At 39.7% G+C, this 27,231-nt stretch overlaps 1 protein-coding gene across 5 annotated transcripts in view; it reads right to left on the bottom strand.

Annotated features, from left to right (window-relative positions):
* LOC121917245 (nectin-3-like) overlaps positions 1–27,231 on the bottom strand; it is a 90,329-nt gene that overhangs the window by 18,939 nt on the left and 44,159 nt on the right. For 2 of the 5 annotated variants that reach the window (XM_042443010.1, XM_042443007.1), the window contains 3 exons: positions 23,743–23,860; positions 21,061–21,248; positions 3,798–6,655 (listed from right to left, as the gene is read on the bottom strand). In XM_042443010.1, coding sequence (XP_042298944.1) covers positions 6,063–6,655; positions 21,061–21,248; positions 23,743–23,860 — 899 coding nt within the window. In that variant the 3' untranslated portion in view covers positions 3,798–6,062. Of the gene's footprint in view, positions 1–669; positions 809–3,797; positions 6,656–21,060; positions 21,249–23,742; positions 23,861–27,231 lie in introns of those variants that run through there. The other 3 variants (XM_042443011.1, XM_042443008.1, XM_042443009.1) reach the window with 2 other exon arrangements.

Below are 27,231 nucleotides of genomic sequence, written 5' to 3' on the forward strand. Positions count from 1 at the left end.
AAAAACAAGAAAACAAGGAAAAAATGAGGAAAACAAAAACAATAACGAAAGCAATCTACCAACATGTGGAAGAACTAGCTCAGGAGCTACCGAAAGGAGATGTTTCTCTTGAGGCAGCCTCAAGAGAACTGAAGGAGGAGCTAGATTGGCGGGACTGGGCATGCTCAGTGTGTGCAAGGGGGCGGGGCTCCTGCCAATCTGCTCAGCTTTTCAGCTTCCAAATGGAGTCTCTGCACAGGTGCAAAACCCTATTGTGTGAGGCACAGAGACCACGAAGAAGAAACACCCACACAGTCTGCACTAATGCTGAGGTACAAGCCAACAAAACCAAAATTAAAAGTGATAACAGACTATGAGGGAATGACAACAGATTATTTGGGAATTTAAGCATTATGTTAAATCTGCATCTTAATTTTATATCTAGAAGCACTATGCACATAAATATATGCAGTATTATTTTCAACAGGAAATTCAACTATACATAGAGCACCTTTTACCATCAAGATTGATATTGCCCACAGAAACAGAAGATCTAGTGCTTCATCTGTGGACCAATCTGCATTGATATTTTATATTAGTAATTCATGTATTTCAAAACTAATTTTAGAAAAGGAAACCCACTTATACCTTTTGAGGTTCAATCACTTTAAAGAAGAAGAAAAAACTTACATTTTGTCCAGGTAAGAGGACCTTTTCTTTCTAGGAGTGAGTAGTACAGTCACAAAGATGGTAATGATAAAGAGAGCAAGTACTGCTCCTATTACAGCCCCAGCTACAGCTACTGGTGATGACTGTTTAAATGGAACATCTGAAATGTAATTCACCATGCATTATGATTTCAAACATTATCAATACCCCTTTCAAGTTTTGGAAACAAAAATCTAGCTGGATGATTTTCAGTATCTAAACATTTTGTGGAATCTATCTTAACTTCTTATGTTTAATACATGTGACTCATGAACAATTATATAACACTAAAAATGATTTTGTAAGAACAGTCAGAGTATGTTGATATAAATATTAAAGATTGACATAAAAGGCATAAGATTGACAGGAACTTATTCAGTTCTTCACTGACAAGGCATTAATTGTTCAAGACAACTGCCTTTACTGATTTTTGGACAAGTTCTAACATAGCAAAACATTCGTATTTTGATCTGTCTGTGGGACTACAATATCATTATTTTTCTTTTAAGATTTTGCATAGGCAGGACTTAAAAATGAATGCAACATATACTGGAAGGCAGTATGTTTTAGAAATAGTTATCTAAATATATAAACAAGGCAAAATAATGCTTCTGTTGTTATACTTACAAAAGCAATCATGCTTATTCAATTATGATGAAAATTTGTTATGGTTACCAAATCTAGCTTGTTCCATGCAAGTTATGTTTTTCATACAATTTAGTAGACATAATTTTCTATAAAATGTATTCGAATATATTTTAATGATTTTTTTAAAAAATAATTGTAATTTTTTCAAAGACAAGGAACATTAGAAATTGCTACAGCCACAACATAGATAGTTATAATCACCAGTATTGAACAGTGACAAAAAAGATCAATAAGTAAATGCAAATAATGGCCAAAATATATCAGGATTTCATACACAATGCTTTCAGAAGAGACAAAAAAGTACCTTTAGTAGTTATTCATATTTTTCTTCCCATGCCATAGCACAGAAGATTCTAATGTATATACTACTTTGCTTCACTGAAACAAAAAATCTGGACACCTTTAGAAGTGATACAGAACAACATTCTGACAATATCTTTCTTTAAAAGGTAAGAATTTTGACTGTAGCTAGTTAAGTGGCTTAAGTCTTCGGAGAACTGAAGACAGAACTATCACTCCATCTAAAAACCTAATCACAAATAAAGGTCACACAACACCCACATAATCCCAGGTCACTTGTCCAGTGAGTTCCAGATAGTTCCGCTTTACAAAATGCAACTTTGAAAGATTTAATCCTAAACTGAAGGCTGGGGATGAGGAGCTGTTTAACCCATTACCTTTTGGCAGCTTCAACATTAAAAGTAAGCTGTCTTTCAGAGAAATATCTTGTCCATGAACAAGAAGTGGCAGCCCCAAGCTCCAATGAAACTAATAGTATAAAAAGCTAGGACATATAGCAATGGGTGCAAGCTACAGGAAAAAAGATTCCACCTCAAAATTAGGAAGAAGTTTCTGACAGTAAAGCTGTTTGACAGTGGAACACACTCCCTCTGAGTGTAGTGGAATCTACTTTGGAGATTTTTAAACAAAGGCTAGATGGCCATCTATCGGGGGTGCTTTGATTGTGTCTTCCTGCATGGCAGGAGGTTGGACTGTATGGACCTTGAGATCTCTTCCAACTCTATTATTCTATGAAGATCTGCTGTTTTCAGAAGAACAGAAAATAACAGAAAAGCCCTCCCTTCATCCACCATCTTGAGGGAGAGGAAGGTAAGCTCCATCAGGCTTCCAAGGGAGAGCAGATCTGCTGGACTTTTCCCCTTCCCTACTGTCATTCCCTTCTCCTTTTGTGTCTTGTCTTTTTTAGATTGTAAGCCTGAGGGCAGGGAAATGTCTAATTAACAAATTGTAAGCGTTGGCTGAAGAGTGGGGTATAAATAAATAAATTATTATTATTATTATTATTATTATTATTATTATTATTATTATTATTATTATTAGTCATGACCAAGAGTTACTGATACTGTCCAATCAAAATGTTCCAAAGTTATCAGTTCACAAGATTTCACAGTTAAATTTTATGAATAGTCCAATTGCAGTCTCTTCTTCCCCAAATTGCTGGAACTTTTTACCAAAAGCCAGGTATTTAAATGGGTAGAAATTTCATTAGTATTTTTAATGATAAGCTCCTCTCTTGTTTCCAGTACTCTTTCCATTAACACTAAAGGTATGCTGCCTGTTACAGCAGCAACAATTCGCTAAAGATATACAGTACAGAAATACTACTATCTTGGTGCTAGTCAATTTTGTTCTATGGCTAGAACTGTTGAGATACTCTTACATCCTACTTGTAACCATGGCCACCTGAAAGCAAGATGAATTAAGAATTCACTTTCACAAGATACAATGCTGGCTGATAATCTGGATAGTTGTAATAGGAGATCAGAGATATTCATGGATAAATTCAATCAGATAAATTCAAGGCTGTCTATGCCTACTATACTATCTCCAGCTTCTGTATCGATAGGCCTCTCAAAACTACTACTGGGAAACATAAGGAAGAGATAATATTGTCCTCATGTCCTGTCTGTGTCTTTCTCAAAGGCATTTGGTTGGATCCTTTTATAAAAAATGGAGATGTTATTAACATTTAGTTAACTGAGGAAATAGAATTTAGCATTGTTCTTATGTTCTTGCATCTTTGTGACTTGTGCTTATAAATAATATGTCAAATATGGACAAAAGCTGATCAACTATCACATTTGGCTACTTCAAGCAAAACAAAAGGAAAGGTTTTGCACAAGCAAAAAAAGAAAATAAGCTTACTGCTTCCTCTGCAATTTAACTAGACTTTAAATTATATACATGATACCGTGTAAACAGAGTTTAATTCATGGTCTGTCCTTAACAACCATCAGCCACATTGATCAGCAAGCCATTTGTGAAAGTAATTTTCACATGCAAATACCCCAATATTTCATGCTGCATACAGAAATGCTGAACATTTTTCTATATCCAGCTATCTCATTTACTAGCTGTCATCTATGTGATCTCTATACATTTAGTATTTTTCATTTTCTATACCTTTCAATCATTTATGTATGTCACCTGCATTCAAGAAATTAATTTAACAAAAGATTTATTTCACACAACAGCTATTCAAACTTACAATCAGTTCTCTTATTTACACCAAACATACATTAAAAAACACTGCAACACTGAACATCTTAAACCTATTATGAACCTCTTCATATTGAACTGTAAAATTCTTGATAAATTTAACAAACTTAAAGAACACAGGTACTCGCTTCTAGATTTGCATATTACAAGAAAAGGCTTTTGGAGGGCTTACACAAAGTATGCCACTACAGATTACAATGGAGATGTTTGTAAGATCACAGACTATCTTTAAGAAAATAAAAATTACACAATTTAGGACCTGCTGTTAGTTTAGTACTGGACCAAGAGCTATCTGAAGCCAGTAGTTCAGCTAGTGAGATGGATCAGATCCATGAAGTAATTAGAGAAACTCACTTGAGTTCACAGGAAAGCATGGTTTGTTATTTTACTTCCAAATGTACTGAAAAGAGACTTTGGTTGAGTAAAACAATATTACCAGTTGATTTATCAATGTGATAGAGATGTGCAGAAAATCAGTTTCATGTATTTATAATACCAAACTGCAGTAACATTTTGAAGACATTGCAACCAAATCACAGTGTACTGTCAAAACTGCACCTTAATACAGATACTGTACTCACTGAAAAGCTCTAAAATACTGTAGTTCTTTTTGCTACGTGTTCATATTACTCCAAAGATAATATTGGGAAGTAGATGACACACAACATTACTTTTGTATGCACTCATGCTGCTATGTTAATCTGTTATATGCATTAAAAAAAATCTCCAGCTTTTTGAAGCACACACACACACACAATCGTCTTTTCTATTTTGAACATATTTTTATCAATGTCTCCACTAATTTCAGTGGGACGTGTTGTTAAGAAAGTATGCTTAAAACTACTGTAGAGATATTACTGGTTGCACTTACATTTTGCTGCACAACCAGATACATTCATGTTCCAAAACTGAATGTGTAACAAAACTTTTAAAACAGCACAACTGACTATCTCTTATGTAAAAGAAAACAAACTCCCTTTCTTACTTATGTTTGTTTCTTCCACCAGATCAACTTGCTCTTTTAAGTTTTTCCCCTGTACCACTATGTATTTTTTTCAAGTAGCCTAAATTTCTTAAAATGCCTCATTAAGAGTATGCCATTAGCTGGTGTCTTTTCTGTTTAAGCAGACATCTGTTTGTGTCTAGTCACTCTTTTGTTTCAAAATAACATCACTTTCCAGAATGACATATACTTATAAAATACTGCTCCTCAGAATAAACAAGACAAACTCTTCTCTGCTCTTTAGTCAATATGCCTTCCTATAGCACACCTCTCTCTTGTAATACCACCAAAGGCTGTGAAAAGTCAAAATGTTTATTTCTTAAAATGCATCTTCACTCAATTGTAGAAGCTGCCTCAGAGATTCAACTCAACACATCCCTAGCCTTGTGCTTAATGAACATTCTGCAGAGTGCTTAGGGAAAACTTATTAAGGTAAGCCACTTGTACTGAAGCAATACTTAAGAAAAAATATTTTGGAAGGGGTTCTACTGGAAATGTAAGTAAAGTGTTTGGAATCTCAAATTCCAGTGCTTGGAAATAAAATATAGCAATTCTGTTGCATTGCAATATTTGATCATTGAAAGTCCATTGTGGCAGGTTCAGTGCAACAATTCATCTGTAAAAGGTACCACCCACTACAGTATCTAATTATGGCAAGGCTCAAAAATGTAGAGGTATTAAATTTTGTGCAGAAAACCTAAAAATAAAGCTTCCAAAAACTGTGCCTTCAGAATATTTTATATCATAAAAATTACTTTGTAAACAAAACATGCCTTAGATCAGCTGTTTTTGAATCAGTTTCTTGTTACCTTTGAGTAGAATTACAGATTCAAAAAGTTCTATCAAGATCACTCTTGATCATAAATTTGTAGTCACAAGGAAAAACATTTGCTTAATTTCAACTTTTTTATAACAATTTCAATATTTTCCCACTTAGCACTCAGTTCTTATCTTGTGCTACTGGCCAAATAAATCACTATATTAAAATGTGTTTCTTGTGAAAGACAGTAGTACAGCATTGAAAAATCATAAAGCAGCTTCAGTACATTTAAATGAGGTTTTTACATTTCTTTTGTCAAGTTAGAATATAAAAAGCTTCAAAATCAACTTCAAAAAGCTTATTCCTCAAGAAAAAGTATAAACAATCTGAAAGTGATCAGCTAATGAAGGAGCTTTATGTATAGTCAAGATTTGGAAGTGGCCATTACACATACCACTCCTTTCGAGATATTACAGAGCCATCTACATGTGAAACTAAGTCATCTTCATTTTCATCATAGCATTCGTCACCCAAGTATTTCATTCCAAGTGTTCCACCTTCATAGTAATCCATTGGTCTTTCATACCTGTCCTGGTACCTGTTAATAGTGTCTACTTTATTCCAGTCTGTTTTTTCTGATTCTCCCAAGTAGTCTTTAGTTATGAGACTGTTCACTGGAGGTTTTATTTCCTTTTTCACACTGTCAGGATAAGAATCCACATCCTCTACCTGGAGAGAGTCTATTTGGGATTCCTTTTGCATATCTGATGGTGGAATGTAGTTCTTAGCGAAGTAGTCACCACGAAACGTCCTCCTTCTCTTATACCAGATAATTCCAACCAAAACACATACAAGTATCAGGAAAAGAGCCCCGCCCACTGCACTACCGATGACGGTGCCCCAATTGTCTTCCTGCATTGCTGGCCAGGGTGATGTTGGAAAAAGCCTTACTTTTGGCTGAGTTGCTAAACCTGTGATGCCATCAGTTGAAGGAAGCCATGGAATCGTGGGTGGTGAGGTGGTAGTAGTAGGAGGATCTAATGAAAAAGAGCAAAGAGATACACAAGACACAGAAAAGGCAGAGAATGTCAATGCAAACTAAATAAGTTAAGAGCTGATAAGAAAGCACAGTTGATGGGTAAGTAAGTGTATTTCAACATAGTTTTTCATTCTTTATTTGATTCAAAGTTTGTTCACTACTTTTGATGGAAAGAACACAATAGTAATGTACAGCTTCTGGACAGTGCACTGAAATACAAAAAATGTTTATTCTAAGACTATAATTATTTCCATGCTGTTTTAAAGCAAACAAGTATTAATTCCATCAGCTGAAAAATGCAACCTTTCCTTCTTTTTCAAGTCAAAGTTTAAAAACAAGTTAAAGAAAATATGGGTAATATATAACTTCTATGAATTACTAAAGAATGAAAAACTAGAGGTTGCATGCTGAAGTTAGCCAGGTGTGATTTTAACCTCTGTCCCCAAATATGTGGTAGCATGATTCGATTTATTAGATAAGATTTAAAATTAAAGCATTAAAAGTCTGTTAAACATTCTGGTGATTTTGATAATTTTTACTACTACTGGAGAAACAATTACTCCAAATACACTCGTATTTTTAGAAAGATGGAGTAAATAAAACATAAATGAGGAATTAGTTTCTTATTTCAAAGCCCATTTTACATAGTGTGAAAAGCATGTAGCTAAAACCCTGATATTCAGTGCTACATTGTAATTTTATTCTGCAAAGGAGGGTATGGGTTTAAAGATCATGCAGTACATGCAAGCCTTTGCTGCCTTTGTGCAACACACTGCAAGGGACCAAAGTGGGAGCGGGGCTATGCTCTGCCTCCTTTCTCCTAGCACTGTTTGTGTAGCAGCTTAGTTGCCAGGAGCAACTGGTCTGAACTGACAGATCAAATGCCTTGACTGGTTCAGGGTGTTAGTCCAGCACAGTGGTGAGTAAACCTCACTCAGGTCCAATACTTAAGTATAAACAGGGAAGCCCAGCAGGGTCTCTTGCAAAGTCTGCTTTATACTTCACCAACTAAAGGTAAAAGTTTCCCCCTTTGACAAGTTTATCTAGTTGTGTCTAATTGTAGGGGACATTGCTCATCACCGTTACTAAGCCAAGGGAGTCAGTGTTGTCAAAGACACCTCCGCGGTCATGAGGCCAGCATAACTAAAAGCTGTTACCTACCCACCCAAGTGGTACCTATTTACAGTATCTACTTGCACTTTCAAATGATTTCAAACTGCTAGATTTGCAGAAGCTGGGACTAGGGACGGGAACTCACTCCATCACGCAGTGCTTGGGTCTACAATTACTGACCTGCCAACTTTGCGATTATCAAGAGTCAGCATCTTAACTGCTAAGCCACCGTGAGTCCAGCTATACTTCCTCATATAAATGCTGTTCATGAAGCCAATCATTTGCCACGCCAAGACTTTAGGCTACAACCAGCTGACAGAGCTGAGGAAGAATCTGATCCAGGATTGACCAGATACAATCGCCTTCATGTCATAATTTATTGTTACATTTATCTTAACTGTCAGAACTAATTAGTTGTTAGCACGTCTGGGGAAAGGACCAGATTCACTTTCAGGAGGGGTAGGTTATTTACCTCAGTTAGGGTTTTTCCTGAAGAACTTTCTGGATGAGATCTAGAGTCACTTGGTGCAGCCCAGACCTCCTTACAGGCCAGACATATTGTCTGATGATGCGAAGGATCCCACTCAGCAGTTCACGCTGCAGTGGGCCCCATTTATCTCTGCTAATTCTAGCAGGTGGCCTTGACTTGGCTTAAATGGTCAGGAATGTCAAATAATTTCAGTGATCTGCTCCCCATGCAGAAGCCAAAGTTGCACTGAAGCACTTAACAAATACAGTAAAGCTGTGGCATTTTAACCTCCATCCACTCCTTCTGTTATTTTCTCTCTGGGGACCTGTGGTTCACCCATAGGGATGCAATCTGTATCCCTGCATGCTGGCCCAGTAGTAAGGGATTGACTATTCAAGCTAAGGACAAAGTTACACATGGTTATCAGAAATACTTAATTAGCGAGTGGAGTTTGCAAAGGCTTAGACCAAAAGAATATACAAACTAGTTCCATGTACTAGTTTTGCACCGCTGCACCTCAAACAACAGCCATTCCCTCAAATGTTACATGACAATTGCCTTGTGTTGTGTTCCACAATTATGTTACCATTTATGGCTCTACCAGAGGGAAAAGGAATGTAATATTCGATTCAGGATAATCAAATACCATTGGGCATACCTAACGCTGTTTGCTGGATCCTAGTCATTATAAAAATATATAATTAAAGTATGAATATACAGAATGCCATGTGCTCTTAGGATATAAAAAAAGTGAAAGTGTGAAGAGACAATCAGTTCACTTAAAGTAAGAAACATTGGGTGGGATGGGGGTGGGACTAAACATTACCATACAGCCACCTACAAATTTCTATAATCAACCAGACAAAGCCATTAGAGAAATGTTAGTATAACATTTAGGCTATTTCTTCAAACACATAATTAGCTAAGTAGGCAAGACAAGATTTAGAATCATAGAGTTGGAAGAGACCATAAGGGCCATCTAGTTCAACCCCCCTGCCATGCAGGAACTCTCAATCAAAGCACCCCTGACAGATGGCCATCCAGCCTCTACTTAAAGGCTTCCAAAGAAGGAGACTCCACTACACTCCGAGGGAGTGTGTTCCATTATCGAACAGCCCTTACTATAAGGGAGTTCCTCCTAATGTTGAGGTGGAATCTCTTTTCCTGGAGCTTGCATCCATTTTTCCAGATCCTAGTCTCTGGAGCAGCAGAAAACAAGCTTGCTCCCTCCGCAATATGACACCCCTTCAAATATTTAAACGGGGCTAGCATATCACCTCTTAACCTTCTTTTCTCCAGGCTAAACATCCCCATCTCCCTAAGTCGTTCCTCATAGGGCATGGTTTCCAGACCCTTCAAAATTTTAGTTGCCCTCCTTTGGACACGCTCCAGTTTCTCAATCTCCTTTTTGAATTGTGGTGCCCAGAACTGGACACAATATTCCAGGTGGGACCTGACCAAAGCAGAATACAGTGGCACTATTATGTCCCTTGATCTAGACACTATACTTTTATTGATGCAGCCTAAAATTGCATTGGCCTTTTTAGCTGCCACATCACACTGTTGACTCATGTTTAACTTGTGGTCTACTTGGGCTCCTAGATCCCTTTCACATGTAGTCTTGTTCAGCCAGGTGTCCCCAATCCTATATCTGTGCATTTCATTTTTCTGCCCTAAGTGCAGTACCTTACATTTCTCTGTGTTGAATTTCATTTTAATAATAATAATAAACTGTTTGTTTATATACCACTTTTCCTCAAGATCAAAGCGGTTCACATCTGATAAAACTATGACATGTGTCATAATACAATATAAAAACAGTTAAAACATTCAGCTACAATTACAAATATTCAATAGAATTATCTAAAAACAACAATTTAAATAATCAAAACTGTAAACTATCAAGTATCTTAATCTAATAGGGGAGTACTTTCTCTAAAGAGAGTCGGGGGGAGGGGGCGGTATGCTTGCTGGAAGAGATATGTTTTCAATGCCTTTTTAAAGGCTTCCAATGTACCGCTAAGGCGGATCTCTTCCGGGAGTGTGTTCCAAAGAGTAGGCGCTATCACTGTGTAAGCTCTTTGATGGGTTGTTGCCAGTCTCACCCTAGGGTGTTCGAGTAGCAATTTCCCCGTTGTTCTAAGGGTGCGGGACAGATTGTGTAGGGAGAGGCGTTCCCTCAAGTAACTTGGGCCCAAGCCATGTAGGGCTTTAAAGGTAATAACCAACACTTTGTACTGGGACCGGAAGCGAATTGGCAGCCAGTGAAGGGATTTTAGCACGGGTGTTATATGATCCGACCTAGATGTACCTGTGACCTATCTGGCTGCAGCATTTTGAATCAGCTGAAGCTTCCGAACCTGGTACAAAGGTAGCCCCATGTAGAGCGCATTACACAAATCCAAACGAGACGTTACCAGTGCGTGTACTACAGTTTCTAGGTCCTTTCGATCCAGGCAGGGACGTAGTTGGCGTATCAGCCGAAGCTGGTACCAAGCACTCCTGGCCATCGCATCTATTTGAGATGATAACTGTAGAGATGGATCCAGGAGTACTCCCAAATTGCGAACTTTGTCCTTTAGGGAATTGTAACCCCATCCAGGACAGGATGGCAAATTTCCCTATCTGGATTTGGAGTACCTATCACGAGTACCTCTGTTTTCTCTGGATTCAGCATGAGTTTGTTTTTCCTCATCCAGCCCATTACTGACCCCAGGCAGGCATCCAGAGGAGAGGTGCCAACCTTAGTCACTGTATCAGTCGGAGACATGGAGAGATAGATCTGGGTGTCATCAGCGTACTGATAACACCAAGCTCCATGGTTCCGGATGATCTCTCCCAGCGGCTTCATGTAAGTGTTAAACAGCATGGGGGACAGAATGGCGCCCTGAGGGACACCAGATGTAAGCTCTCTTTTACGAGAGCAGCTGTCTCCCAGCCTCACCATCTGGAATCTCCCCGAGAGATAGGAATGGAAACACTGGAGCGCAATGCCCCTGATACCCAATTCTCTCAGGCGTTCCAGAAGGATACCATGGTCAATGGTATCGAAGGCCGCTGAGAGGTCCAAGAGCACCAACAAGGTTACACTTCCCCTGTCAGTGGCAAGACAGAGATCATCGACTAAGGCCACCAGGGCAGTCTCAACTCCGTAACCCGCCCTGAAGCCAGTTTGAAATGGGTCCAGATAATCGGTTTCATCCAAGACAGCTTGGAGCTGAAAGGCAACTGCCCTCTCGATCACCTTGCCCAAGAATGGTAATAAGGAGACCGGTCTGTAATTACGCATTGATAGGGGATCAAGGGAAGGTTTCTTCAAAAGAGGCTTTACTATTGTCTGTTTCAAAGATGAAGGAACTATACCTTCCCAAAGAGATGCATTTATTATTAGATGAAGCACAGTTTTTGTGGCATCTTCTCCCTGAGCGGTCAAGCAAGAAGGGCAAGGGTCGAGAGGGCACGTCATCCTTTTCACGCAGCCAAGGAGCCTAGCCCAGCTTTCTAGTCTATTCAAGTCATTTTGAATTTTGATCCTGTCCTCTGGGGTATTAGCTATTCCTCCAAATTTGGTATCATCTGCAAATTTGATGAGTATGCCCCCAATTATGTTATCCAAGTCATTGATAAAGATGTTGAATAACACTGGGCCCAGGACAGACCCCTGTGGGACCCCACTGGTCACTTCTCTCCAGAATGAAAAGGAGCCATTGTTGAGCACACTTTGGCTTCGGCCGGTCAACCAATTACAAATCCATGTAACACAGTTATCTTGTCTAACCCACATTCTACAAGCTTGATTGCAAGAAAGTCATGGTAAACCTTGTTAAAGGCCTCACTGAAATCAAGATATACTATATCCACAGCATTCCCTTCATCTAACAAGCTGGTAATTTTATCAAAGAAAGAGATCAGATTTGTCTGGCATGACTTCTTTCTCTGAAACCCGTGTTGACTTTTTGTGATTATGGCATTGCCTTCTAGATGTTCACAGACTCTTTGCTTAATGATCTGCTCTAGAATCATTCCTGGTATTGATGTCAGACTAACTGGACGATAATTGTTGGGATCCTCCTTTCCCCCCTTTTTGATGATGGGGACAACGTTTGCCCTCCTCCGGTCTGCTGGGACTTCTCCTGTTCTCCAAGAGTTCTCAAAGATTATTGCCAATGGCTCCCATATTACATTTGCCAGTTCTTTTAATACCCTTGGATGGAGTTCATCTGGTCCTGGAGACTTAAATTCAATTAGATTAACAAGGTATTCCTGTACTATCTCTTTACTTATTCTGTGTTGAAATTTCCCTATTCTGTCCTCTGCTCCATTATCCTCAGGTTGAGCATCCTTTGCCTTTTCTGAGAAGACTGAGGCAAAGAAGATGTTGAGTAATTCTGCCTTTTCTCTGTCTTCTGTTAGCATTTTGCCATCTTCTCCACGCAGTGGCCCTACCGTTTCCTTCGTCTTACTTTTGCTGCAGACATATCCAAGAAAGCCTTTTTTATTGTTCTTAACCTCTCTAGCAACCCTGGGTTCATTCTGAGCTTTAGCTTTTCTGACTTTGCCCCTACACATGACTATTTCTTTGAATTCCTTTTTTGTGATTTCCCCCCTTTTTCCATTTCTTATACATGTTCCGTTTAAAACTTAGCTCAGTTGAAAGTCCCTTGGTCATCCATCCTGGTTTCTTGAGACACTTCCCATTTTTCTTTCTCACTGGAACTGTTTGAAATTGTGCCTTCAGTATCTCCCTTTTGATAAACTCCCATCCATCCTGAGATCCCTTCTCTTTTAGTATTTCTGACCTCGGGATCACCCTCAATACTTCTCTAAGTTTACTGTAATCTGCTCACCTAAAGTCTAGAATGTGTGTCTGACTATGCCTGGCTTCTCCTTTCCACTGTATTACAAACTCCAGGAGAACATGGTCACTTCCACCTAATGATCCCACCACTTGCACCCCATTAACCAAGTCATCTTTGTTGGTTAGGATCAGATCTAAAATAGCTGACCCCCTTGTTGCCTCTTCCACCTTTTGGACAATGAAATTGTCTTCAGGGCAAGTGAGGAATTTTCTAGACCTTGAGGATTTTGTTGAGTTTGAATTCCAGCAAATATCAGGATAGTTGAAGTCACCCATCACTACTACATCTCTCCTTTCTGAGTGTGTAGTCATCTGTTCTAGAAAGGCATCATCCAATTCCTCCAGCTGACTGGGGGGTCTGTAGTAGACTCCCATCATAACATCCTTGTTGTTTCCCTCCCCCCTTTAATTTTTATCCAGATGCTCTCCACCTGGCTGCCAGTATTGATGTCCTGGATCTCTTCACTAGTGTAAATATCTCTGACATATAGTGCTATTCCTTCTCCTTTCCTGTTTGGTCTATTTCTCTTTACAAGGTTATACCCCTCTATTTCTACATTCCACTTGTGATACTCATCCCACCTGGTTTCAGTGATGCCTATTATATCATATTTGCTTTGTTGTACTTAGGCAGTGATGGCAAACCTATGGCACGTGTGCCATAGGTGGCACTCAGAGCCCTCTCTGTGGGCACATGTGCCGCTGCCCCAGCATAGAGTTTTCCGAAGTTTGTTACTAGAAAGCCAGAGGGACATGGCACTTTGAAATAAATAAGTGGGTTTTGGCTTGCAGTTTGGGCACTCGGCCTCCAAAAGGTTCACCATCACTGTACTAAGAGTTAGAGTTCATCTTGCTTATTTCCCATGCTCTGTGCATTACTGTAGAGACATCGTAAACCAAGAGTCCCCTTTACTTGCTGCCTGTGCAAGAGTTTTTTGCCTCCAATTGTTGGGTCGTTGCACTATTTGTCTTGTTTCCTCTCTGTCGGTTTGACTATTTTCTCCAGCCCTTTCGCCTTCCTTAATATTGTCTCCCTCTCCCACGAAACTCAGTTTAAAGCCCTCCTGATCAAATTCTTGAGACTGTTGGCAAAACATTTCTTCCAACTGGTGTGAGAAGCAACCCATCCGTTGTAAGAAGTCCCTCCTCATGGAACCGCAGCCCATGATTGAAGAATCCAAATTGTTCTTGGTGGCACCATCTGCGGAGCCAGTTGTTCACATCCGCTATTTTCTTCTCCCTTCCTGGACCGTGCCCTTCAACTGGCAGAAGAGACAAGATGACAACTTGTGCATCCATTTCTTTCAGCTTCCTACTAAGAGCCTCGTAATCCCTTCTGATGTTCTGAAGGCTGTGCAGTATCATTGGTTCCCACGTGGACCAAAAGGAAGGGGTATTGGTCAGTAGGCTTCACCAGTCTTGTCAGCCGCTGTCACATCACGGATCTTTGCCCCTGGGAGACAACACACCTCTCAAGACATCTTGTTACATCACTACAAATCACTGCTTCTGTACCCCTCAGCAAGGAATCCCCCACTATGACCACACACCTCCTCCGAGGCTTAGCAGCGACTGTTCCCTTGGGTGGGACTCTCAGGTTCCCCTGCTCTGTCCCTGAAGTCTGTTCATGCTGCTCTTCCTTGTCCTCCTTGATAAGGGAAAGAGCTTCGAATCGATTCTCTAGCTGCAAGCTCCCAGAACAATCCCTTCTTGGCCTACTTCTCTGCGTGACATTCCTCCAGCTGTCTGTCTCCTGTGTATGTGAAGTGACCTCCTCCACTCCAGCAACTTCCTCTGCATGGTACTCATCCAAGATCGTTAGTCCAGGAAATCCTCTTGCTCCCTAATATGCTGAAGTGTAGCTACTCTGGACTCCAGCTGCTGTACTTTCTCCTCCAAGAGTGTTACCAACTTGCACTTGGTGCATGTGAAGTTCTCCACTTCTACAGGCAAAAAGACAAACATCCCACAAGTGTTGCAGGTGACTGCAGCAGTTCCCTCAGTGTCTATACTGCGAAGTCTTTAGTAATGACTGAAACAGGACTGTGGGCTTCCTCTTCAAAAAATCCTCTGGTAAACACCAACGTTAAGGGCCCTGATGACCTGGGCATTTCACCAGTCTCTGGCAGCGAGCTCAATCTACTGGAAATATAACTATAGGAATGTCCCGGCTGCTAGCTTGCACTTAAGGGTAAGGTTCTGACTCAAGGTTTGCTTCTCACCTGCAGCCTCTGCTGTTGATGTTCATTAAAAGGGAAAAAAAACAGTGCGCGGCTCTGGGAGGAGTTGTATAGAGCTAGTCTGCTAGCTCCACCCCTAGTGACTCACAGACGTGACTCACAGAAGCTCCACCTCCTCAGAAACAAGCACACTCTGCCAAAGTTTTTCTTAAAAAAATTAAAACAGTCACCGCTCAAAATGGCTGCCCAGCTCCTTCTCTCCTCCTCCTCTCTGATTTAAATTCAGATTTAGTTAGCTATATGGTGTTATACAATTAAATTCATTTTACTTATAGCTACAATTATATTTTAGCTGTGCATAATTTGAATATTTAAATTAACCCAATTGACTTATACAGTAACGTGCATTTTATTATCTATACAGACCTCTTTTTCTAATGCTTTACTTACCAAGTTAAAAGAATTCATTCAACAGATATGAGAGGCTAGTGTTATTAGGTCTATATCATTTATCACTGAATGACTTATTTACTCAGTTCCATCAGGTAATCTGTTAAAGTCTTTATGTATATATTCAAGCATGTTAAACAAATGAGAACAGAGTGTAGAAAGGAATGTCTAGAACAATGATGTTTAGTCTTCAAAGATGTTAATGAAGTCAACTGATCTCCAAATTGCTTTACAGTTGAGGCAATAAATTTAGTTTCTACAGTTTTCAAAACAGATTATCACCATGCTACCAAACAGTTCTGAGGAACATGCTATCAGCATCTTGAAAATAGCAGTTTTTGATGTGTGTCCAGTTTAGAGATCAGGAAGTCTTTTTCTCCTACAGGCAACATTAATTCCACTGACTACTAATAAAATCACACAGGCAAGCTTGAAATGTACTATGGGCAGTTAATACTCTGTGAGGGGGTGCATTAATGGGAAGGCGCTCTCAAGTATTTTTTATACACAGGTTGGTACATGCAGAATGGGACAGACTATTGTAGCAGAAAGGTTTAGTGACTTCCTCTTCCTTTACTCTTGACTTTCCTCAGTAATTATATCAGAAGTAAATGTAAGATAGAGGGCATGAAAATTATGGCATCTAAAGCTAGTGGAATGGCTCCACAGAAAGGCAGGTAACTGGAAGGGTAGAAGAAAAAGACAAAGACATTCATGGCCATTTGGTCCTATTGTTAACTATTTTTCTAATGTGTATGATATATACATTAGATATATCATACACACACACACACCTTTCAAACTTGACAGCCTTTTGTGCATCTATCTAAAAGGATTTAGACCACAATAACCTATACTCATATAAAATGTATTTTAATATTCCTCTCACAGTCTTTTGCAGGGGGCACTACAGATTATCTCCCCCTGAAATTTGCTTCCATCACCTGCATCAATTTAAATTTCATTATCTAGTTTCCCTTTATTCTTATTATGTGATCTCATAATTTTATCCTTCAATCCTACCAATCCATAACTGCATCTCTCGTGAACACCAGCTCTCAAGAAAATAAAATCCACTGTTTTCTACACACCACTGATTTCTGTTTAATATCAAGGTATATAACTTTACCGTTTCCCAAATTAAATATATAATGCAATGTCATACTCAAGGAAAATTGATATATAGGGAAAACATTTGAATGGAATTATATGTAACATTTAAATAGGTTGAAGAGCCAAGGGAGAAAAAAAGTGAAGGCTCCTTAACTTTCTAAAAACATGCTAGCCACACAAACTAGTATGGATCCGTTTTTGAGATATCCGATCTGGCTACAACCAAAAATGCCTTTATTACATTTCAATTACTGTGATACACTCTATGTGGGGCTACTTTTGGAAACTGTTCAGAAACTCCAGTGGGTCCAAAATGTATAGGGAGATATGCTCTTTCAGATAGTCTTGGAGCCATTCCAAGCCAAGTTGTTAACGGGCTGGTTACAAGACTCCTGCGATACCCCCAAAACCTGGTGATGAAATAACTTCACTGGCTGCTGGCTCATTTCCAGGCACAATTCAAAGTGGTGGCATTGACCTTCAAAGCCCTACACAGCTTAGGCCAAGACCATCTGAAAGAGCATATCTCCCTATACAAGCCAGCACGAGCTTTAAGACCAGCAGGAAAAGGGTTTCTCTTGGTCCCACAACACTCTCATGACTCCCTTCCACTGGAGGTCCAGTTGGTCCCCACTCCATGCTCTCTTTCTGTGAATAAGTAAAGACTTTTTAATTCAGGAAGGCCTTTGAAATGTAAATTATGTAGCAGTAGTGTGAAGTGCTAAGCTGTATCATCGTTTATTAGTAATTATGTTTTAAATGTGTTTTTAACCAGGAGAAAAGTGGGGTATAACTCCAATAAACAAACAAACAAACAAACAAACAAACAATCTAGGTGTGTATTATGTTTTATTACTCTTTCTCTGATGATATAAGAGTAGCATGTAGAAAGGATTATCTATTTTTTTATTCTAAAAAATTTGTGAAGTAGATCAAGTTGAGAGCATGGGACTGAATCAAGATCATTGACTGACCTTTACAGCTGTGGGGTTTTCAGTCTAAGATGTGCCCTAGTCAATGACAGACGTAATGCATTATATAACGCAAGTTAAACCAGACAAGCTCCATATGCCTTTCATAAAATAATCATCTTTTTGCCACTATTCTCTTAAATAGTACTAAACCTCAGTAGGTTTTTAAATATCTATAATTTGATTCCTCTTCCACCCAGTAGAATTTTCCAGAATGACTTTTCAGTATGCTGCTGAAATCTTGAAGATAAGAACTATAAGTTTCACAATAAATTTATTTCAAAGGAGGTTTACTGCTTTGTTAAATGATAGATCTGTGCTGCACAGTGACATTTACAATGAATCGAAGCTTACATTATATGACAAATTTGAAAAATGTTTCATTTATCTATGTTATAGCTATAAAGACTAATAGAAATTTTACCAAGTTTTCACACATTTACATGTAGATTTTAATATATATTCTGAAAATCACTGTAATATTTCTTTATTTATGAAATGTTTATCCCATTATTCAAATCAATTCCCAGGATGGAGCAGAGTTAGAAACACACTAGAAACATGCAATAAAATATAATACAAATATAAAGGCAAGGAAAGCAGCATAAAAATAGTATCAGAAGAGTAAACAGCTAAGTTTAAAAGGAATGAGAATTTTTTTGGTCCAATTATGTAATGAAAAAAAGTTAGAATGTTCTCAGTATTGGATAGCCCTTAACAAAAGGTTCCCCAATCATTATGAATAGCTGACATCTCCCTGAAACAGACAGGCCTGATAAAGTGGGTTGTGGCCGCTCTGGCACAATTTGCATCAAGGCGCAGTAACCGCATGCACCCAGTCCCCATTTGGGCTGCCACCATTTTAAACTGGGATGGCAAAAGGAGTGATATTTTACTTCTTCTTTTTGGCCAGTTCTTTGTAAAAGACGTAAAAGAACCATACAGCAGTTTGTAAAAGAATCATACAGCAGCAGCAAATGTTGGAAACTCTGAGAAAATTAAACAGCAAGAATACCTAAAGGGCTTACTCATATTAGTTTGTTGATCCACTCTAAGAAGTCCTGTTCTTTTCAAGGGGTATGCTCCCGCCATGTGCATATGCATTCATTGCAAAAGCTGGGGTTTGCCATCTGCAGAAGCTCAAATCTGCGGATGGTAAGCCCATGCTTGGTGAAGGCGCACTGTGTATGGTATAAGCTTTTGTGGATTGCTGATGAAGTGGGCAGCAGTCTATAGAACCTTATGCCAAACAAAACATGCTGGCCTTTAAGGTACAAGACTATTCCATGTTCCGCCCAAGCAACAGTGCATGCCATTTCTAGCTAAGGAAGCTCATTAGGTTCCCAATGGCTTTACAGAGCATGATCACTGGGTTCAGACCAAACTATTTTCTGATTTCAGCAAAAAGAAAGGAGTTATTTCATAGCCTTTCCACAGTAAATCCCAGGGAAGTCAATCCATTCCTACAGCTCTATTTGTATTCTCAAGCTGTCTATAGCAAACTTTAATTCAGTCTACAGTCTATTATATTACATCCCAAAGTCATCAGGGATTTTAGTAAAAGGATGATATACCAGTGATCATCCTATCTGCCCACTATCTCGTTTAGAAGCTTGCTTCTTTTCATTCCTTTGTCCTTTGAGAAAAGATAGGATGAGGCATTCAGGAATATAGAGTAAAATGCCTCTGAATATCAATTACTGCAAAAAATAGCAAGAGTGGACTACTATACTCATGAACTGCATGTTGACTTTTGTGATTGTGTGCCTTGAAGTCGTTTCTGACTTATGGGGACCTTATGGAGATACTATCACACAGTTTTCTTGGCATGATTTGTTCAGGGAAGTTTGCCTTTGAGTTTGCTTCTGAGGCTTAGACAATGTGACTTGCCCAAGATCACTCAGTGGGTTCCTATAGCTGAATGGGGATTTACCCCTGATCTTCAGAGTCATAATCCAACACTGAAAACACTACACCATACATTTAAATGGCAATACAATTCTGGATTTAAATAGGCCACTGTTCTGATACAACAGGGCTCATCCCAAAACAGCAGCAGCAGCAGCAAGAGAAGCAGCATAGAGGAGTAACTCTTGGATAATATTGCTGCATGGCCAGGAGGGAGAGGAGCCTGCCTGCAAAAGATATCCTCCCCATCATAACATCTTTACTAAGGACTGAAACAACATGCAGGCATTTGACTAACATCTCCAATTGTTTTTTTCCCCCTCCTGTTTGGTTTGTAATATCTTGCCGGATGAAGAAGCTCATGGAGCTTCAAAAGCTTGCAACAAGTATATTGTGCATTTCAGTTGGCCAATAAAGGTATCACTGATGGATTTTTGTTTGTATTTGTTAAATGGCCAACACAGCTACCCATGAATGTGTCTTGGATGATATATGAACACTGTCTCCCTCTCATACTGGAGGCGAGAATTCAACATGTTGTTACGGAAATCATAGTTCTTGAAGTCATGGGCACTATGCAAGCTGACATTCCACAAACTTGAACCCTATGTATTACTACTATTTAAGAGTTAATTCTTACAAAGCATTTCACACTGTTCAAAGCATTTCATATGTGCTAAAACATGGGAACTTTACGACTGTATAAAAGAGGACCAGTTCTAATATACTGTAGACGGGGCGGGAGCCAGGCTGAGAAACTGGCTTACCTAAAACTGTAAGATGAGTTAATGACAGGACTAAGTCCCACGTTCAAATCTTTCCAGTTGTTCCCAGTTTCTCTTGGTACCATACTAACTTCTCCACTCAGCAGGAATAAATAGAACATATGTTTACAAGTATTTGTATGAGGAAACTGTGTAGCTAGTGCTAAAAATATTGTCCCAGCTGCTGATTCCAACCATAGCCCTGCTACCAGAGAAGAAACTGAAAACTAGTTTGCTTTCAGAGATCATACCAGTTTTTGGGTAGACCACAACCATATTCTCCCTCCTCCTTGTGGTGCACACAATGTAACATTCTTAAAGGTGATTCAAAGAATCACTGAACCAGATTCTGTTAAGGCTTCTCAAATGAACGAGGCAGGAAGTACTTTAGATTCTGGGACTGCACTGGTACAGGCAACCCATATGAGTGAGTGAAAGGCCATGAAGAAGGCTGGTTTTCAAAGCTAACATAGTTAAAACAAAAATATTATTTAACTTCTATTACAATATTTCTAACAGAGCACCATTTAAAAGTACCTTTTATAATGCATGGAGAAACAGAAATCAAATGACTTACCTAATATGTAGATAGTCTTTTGATCACTTCTTTGGCCCAGCGTATTGGCCACTTTACAAACATAAGTTCCAGTATAATTGTAAGTCAATGGACTGTTGAAATGCAGAGTATTGTTTAAGGACTGCAAACCTTCAGGCCAACTTCCATCCAATCTGAATTGCAAAATGTTTACAGGCAGTTTGAGTGTTCTGAGAATAAGATTTTATTTGAAATACTAAGAGGTTCTCTCTTTAGAATGAAATAAGATCATTTACATAACATTTCAACTGGAAAAAAAATTCAACTTCACAATTATATTTTATATAAACATAGTAGCAATTAGGTAGCATATTTATTCTTAAACCATAGACAAAGTTGTAAAATGCTCTGTGTGGGGACACACACAGAGTTCTGTGTGAGGAATTTAACTCCAAATCTTGTTATCTCATTCTTATCTTCATACCTTTACCAGTTAGTCATTTAGTGTAAAATGTTAAAATTTGTGCCCCAAACAACCAATTCCTTCCTCATCAGGAACATAGTTGAGAGCAAATTGCTACCACAAATTTCTTTGGACATCAAGCCATTATCCTTAAACCAGAGCCTCACTAAACAATATAGATGAAATTCTCATTACCAGTTTCTTTTTTAAAAATCCAAATGTTAATTCACAAAACTGACTTTATTTAAATGACTAGAAATGAATTAATTACACAGGTATACTTCACCTAACAAAATAAATGTGTGTTCGGCATTACTTCTTTAATAGAATGTTTGGTACCAAAGGCAGGTAACATTTTTTACTAGGTATCATGAGATGTAAAGAATGTAGAGACTGAGAACAGACAAAAAGCAGTGATTAAGGGATATATGAAGAGAAAGGCAATAGGGTGGTAAAGAACAATTTTTAAAAAACAGTAGAACTACAGAGATTTTTTTCTGGCCTGAGGGGTGAAAGCCCTGCAAAGGGCTCTTGTTTGCATATTGCCCTCCTCACACAAAGCAAGTAACGGGAGCTCGTCCTATATCCCATGGGTGTTGCCATGGGATTTTTGTCCCACATTCATCACACCTCTTGAAGGACATGGACCAGGAGGCCATATTTACCGACGATGGCAAGTGTGGGGAAAATTCAAGATAAAATACATGAGTAACAAACAACACCCAAATTCTGAAGTTAAGAGTGGACGAATTCAAAACAGAATCAAAACCAGAAAAAAACACTACGCCAATGCCAAAATCCAAGAGAAGAGCAGGAATCCAAAGCCCAAAGCAAGATCAAAGAGCTGTTAAATTCAAATTGAGCGATTCTAGGAATCAGTTCCTTTATGCTGCTAGCACAGCAGACAAAAAGGATCTGAGTGAAAAGAGTGGGAATGCTAGGGATATATATAGGGTGGGTGGAGCTACCGCCAAAAAGTTTTTCCTAGTGATTCTAGAAGGTTCCAAATGTCTGTGCAGGCACAGGAAAACCCATTTGTGTGATTCACAGAGACTACGACGAAGAATCTGAAGATTTCTCTGCAGTGACCCCTTTGTGAGTCATAGAGACCATGAAAATACATCACTTGATGAGGTAAAAGAAACTGGAAGTAGAACCAGAGAACAGTCATTTTTATTATCATATGATCTTGCTTCTCCTGGGTTGTGAGCAGAACACTACCCACTTTTTCAGATGCCTCCTGAACACCCTTGAGGAACAAGCTATTTTACAATCTATTACAACTGCAGTATTTAGACTGCAAAAATATTCTTCACCCATATTGATCAACTACAGCATCTGTAACCAAAACTTACAATTCCCCTATACTTCAATTGATGCAGCCTAGAATTGTATTAGCTTTTTTAGCTGCTACATCACACTGCTGACTCATGTTTGGCTTGAGGTCTGGTAAGACTCCCAGATCCCTTTCGCATGTACAGTGCGTCCTTTGCCTTATATGGGGAATCCCTCTCCGCGTATGAGAAAACAGTGCGTATGCTCGAGCCCCATTGAAAATAATGGGGCTCGTGCATGACGCGTGGCACAAGCGCCATTGCAACCCTGTTGCCGTGGCTTTCAGCATAAACTGAAAGCTGTGTAAAAGGTGCCCGGGTATGACACAGGTGCACTGTACTGCTGTCAAGCCAGATGTCACTTACCTTATACTGGAGCCTTTCATTTTTTCTACCTAAATGTAGTACCTTACATTTCTCCTTGTTTCAATTAATTTTGTTAGCTTTGACCCAACTTTCTAATCCAATGACGTCCAAACTCTGGCCCTCCAGGTGTTTTGGACTTCAGCTCCCACAATCCCAAACCATTGGCCAAGGTGGCTGAGGCTTCTGGGAGCTGAAGTCCAAAACACGGGGAGGGCCAGAGTTTGGACATTGCTGTTCTAATCTATTAAGGTCATTTTGAATTCTGATGCTGTCCTATGGGATATTAGCTACCCTTCCTAATCTGGTGTCATCTGCAAATTTTGATAAATTTGCCCTATATTCTATCATCCAAGTCATTGATAAAGATGCTGAATAGCACTGAGCAAAGGACAGAAACCTGTGGCAACGCATTAGTCACTTCTCTCCAGCAATATGAAAGCCGTATTTAAGAAATTAAGATTTTATGAGTTTAGAAACATTTTAAGAGGCTTTTAAATAAAATATAATAAACATAAAATAACGCTGGTGAACAGTACCAGATTTTTCAGATTAAGAACTTACCGACTCCACGTAAACTCCATTGGCAGTGGATTTGCATCAGCATTACACCTGAGTAAAACATTCTCTCGTCCTATATACCAATTTCCATCATACCCAGTTACTGTAACTTCAGGGGAATCTGCAAAAATACATAATTATAAACTATCATAGAAGAGAATATGAAAGAACTTAAAATTCTCAAACTGGGAGTAAAATTATATAGACTCTGGCACCAAGGATTACAGGATTTTAAATCATAAATACTCAGTAATATAGAAGATACTTCGCTTTCTGCATACTAGCCACCTAGGTTGATCTGCACGGTTTGGAGAATTTGGATACCCTGGCCTTAATCCAACTGTTAGCCCTAATTAGATTATAACCCCCAGAATCAATGTAATTTATTTATGTGCTGACCCAACAGATTCCCACTGATCCAATGGCTTTACTCTAATTGGCACCAACAATTGGATTTTTCAAATGAAACAAAATTAGAGAAAAGAAAGGTATGCTAACATTCCCACTTCTTCCCTATCTCGAAATGGTTTTAGTTTTAAAATATAGCCTCAAGGCTTACTTGAGTAAGGAATGTAACTTGTCTTCTTGATCTTTGTCCTTCTTGGCTGGTCATCCAGAGGGGAGATGCAGTTAGATCTCAGCTGTAATGGATTATTAGTGCATCTCTCAGGGAGAGAAATTTTCCATCTTGTTCAAAAGAAGCAGTGGTATGTACAACTGTTTCTTAAAAATCCCTCCCGGGACCCCATGACTGTAACAACTAGAGACCAGTATCAAATCTCCCTTTTCTGGATAATCGACGGGACAGTTGCCTCTGACTTTTAGACAGTCTTGGAGGATACAAATTATCTACACCAATTTCAAACTGGTTTCAAAACAGGACAGAGTTGAGACTGCTATGGTCTCCTTAGTGGACTTTTCCTGAGTATTGGCAAGGTGTGTCTGCCCCTGATAGTACATTTGGACTTCTCAGCAGCATTCAATATCATCAACCATGATATTTTTCTGGAATGGCTGAGGGGTCTAGGAATTGTCCTGATTCAACTAACACATACACAGGCTGGCCTAGAAGAAACAATTAACTGATAGTGCCAACAAGGGCAGTAAATAACCAGCACTCAGAAAGCATCCTTGTCTGTGGGAGTTGGTCCAGAGAAACTGTTGGTTTGTTAAACACTCCAGTTCAGGGAAAACCAACAAGCAACAAGGTCAACACAGTCCAATGGTCAAAGAAGCCAAGATGTCAAAGGTCTGAACTGCAGGAGACTGGAGACAGGAATGCACATCAAGAAATTCCTTCCAGCACTACCCCTAGGCAGACTCAGCTGTTAAATGGGCTGACACCAGCTAGTTCTAATCAAAGTCACTCTGTTGCCTCTTGGCAAACAGCTTGATTGAGCATCGTTGGTCTGTTATTCTTCCTTTATGCCTTGTTCTCGGGGTTGGAGGCTGTGTCATCTCCTCTGCCCCATCAGCTTCAGGTGTTTCTTGCCTTTGTCTTTCTGCTGGCTGAGGGTGCTCTTCAAAACTAAGAGCTGGCTGAGGCTGCTCTTCAGCTGCTGGCTGCTCTTTGCCTGGGGAACTGGCCTGAATTCCATCTTCGGCCTCCTCTAGGTCCATATCCTGCCCCGTGACAGAAATTGGAGGTACAATACTTCAGTGGTCCCAATCTTATCTCTCGGATAGATTCCAGATGGTGGTATTTGGAGACAGCTGCTCCTCAAAAAAGGAGCTGTTATATGGCATAGCATAAGGTGCCACTCAATCCCCATTGATGTTCACTCTCTACATGAAACTGCTTGGCGAGATCATCCGGAGGCATGGGGCAACATGCTATCAATATGCTGATGACACCCAAATATATTTCTCAATGCATTCAAAAAGATCCTCAGCTAAGGATACCTGGAAGAGGTAATGGGTTGGATGAGGGAAAACAAACTGAAGCTGAATCCAGAGAAGACAGGAGTGTTTACTCTCAAGGGTCCTAACCTAGGTTTGGAGGTGTGTCAACCAGTCTTGAATGGGGTTACGCTCCCTTGAAAGACCATATTTGCAACCTGGGAGTACCTCTGGGTCTGTCACTTCAAACAACAGCTCAGACAGATGTGACAGCCAGGAGAGCCTATTATCAGCTCTTACACCAGCTGCATCCCTTCTTAAAGCTGGAGGATCTTAAAATGAAAGTGTACATGCTGCTAACGTCAATGTTGGATTACTGCAATGTGCTGTTGTGGGCGTGGCTCCTATGCCCGCCGAGGGCACCCCTGGGGTTGGCTCCATTTTACTCCCGAGTTGTTACCCAAAACACTCCTCAAAGTCCAAATGATGCTTGCAACATGAACAAAACTTTATTAACTCTTAGCTCCCCGTGAACTCAAAGGACAAAGAGCAAAGCCTCTCCGAAACAGTTTCTTTCACTGATGCCGTCTCTTCTCCAGGTAAGTGTTTACAGGGTATGAGGCTGAGCTGGGCGGTAGTCGCCTGCAGACGTCTCTGCTTCTCTCCTACTCCCGGGACTGGGGTTGGAGCCGAGAAGTCTTCGCCGTTCCCTCACCGACCACCAAGTCTCCTCCCCTTCTCTAGCCCCTTCTCCTTCCTGGCCTATTTCCGGGTTCCACGGCTGGGCACGTGTTCCTTCTCCTCGCCGCGGACATGCAGGGTGGGTTGTAAGAACTGGCCCTACCCTCACCCGACTTCCAGGGGTACTACCTTCCCAGGTCCTCCTCTCCGTCTCGCTGATGCTGTATTCCTCTGCTTTCCCTCCTCCGTACCTCTCTCCGCGTCCCAATCTTCCGCCAACTCTCTTCCCCCCTTGCGCCTCTCCCTTCCTCCTTATTAAGCCCCCAGTCGACCTTCCCTGCCCCCAAGGTGGGGTCTCTAATTCCTCCCTCGGTCCCAGCTGGGCTTCCCCCTCCCATCTTCTTTCCTCCCTCTCCCCTGGGTCCTCAAGCTCCTCTCTCGCCCGCTCAACCCAACCTTCTTCCCTCTTCTCTCTACAGCTGTATATTGGGCTCTCTCAGTACCAAATTTAGAAACTTCAATTAGTTCAAAACATGGTAGCCAGATTGGTTACTGGTATAACCAGGAGTGATCATATTACACCAATATTAAAATCAATTCACTAGCTGCCAATTAGTTTCCAGGCAAGGTAGAAAGAGTTAACCATTATTTTAAAAACTGTAAACTATGAAAATGATGCAAAAGCATGTCACTGACTTAACACTATATCTAGTATCACAATCAACATAATGTTATTTTTTTGCTCAGTCTTAATCAAGTTTTTATTAAAGCACTTTATACTAACTGGCTTAAAAAGTCATAAAAGAATGGTTGTAATATAGTGACAGTATCTATTTCATAATAATCAGAGATAGCTGTAAAAATATACTTGACTTTTAAGCGACAGATATTTAAACAAAACAAGTTATATGACTTAATGGACAAAAAAGCAGATGACCCAAGAGATGGAAAATTACTGAAATTAATTTTTAA

The sequence above is a fragment of the Sceloporus undulatus genome, unplaced genomic scaffold (assembly GCF_019175285.1).
Source record: "Sceloporus undulatus isolate JIND9_A2432 ecotype Alabama unplaced genomic scaffold, SceUnd_v1.1 scaffold_13, whole genome shotgun sequence".
NCBI classification, from domain to species: Eukaryota; Metazoa; Chordata; class Lepidosauria; order Squamata; family Phrynosomatidae; genus Sceloporus; species Sceloporus undulatus.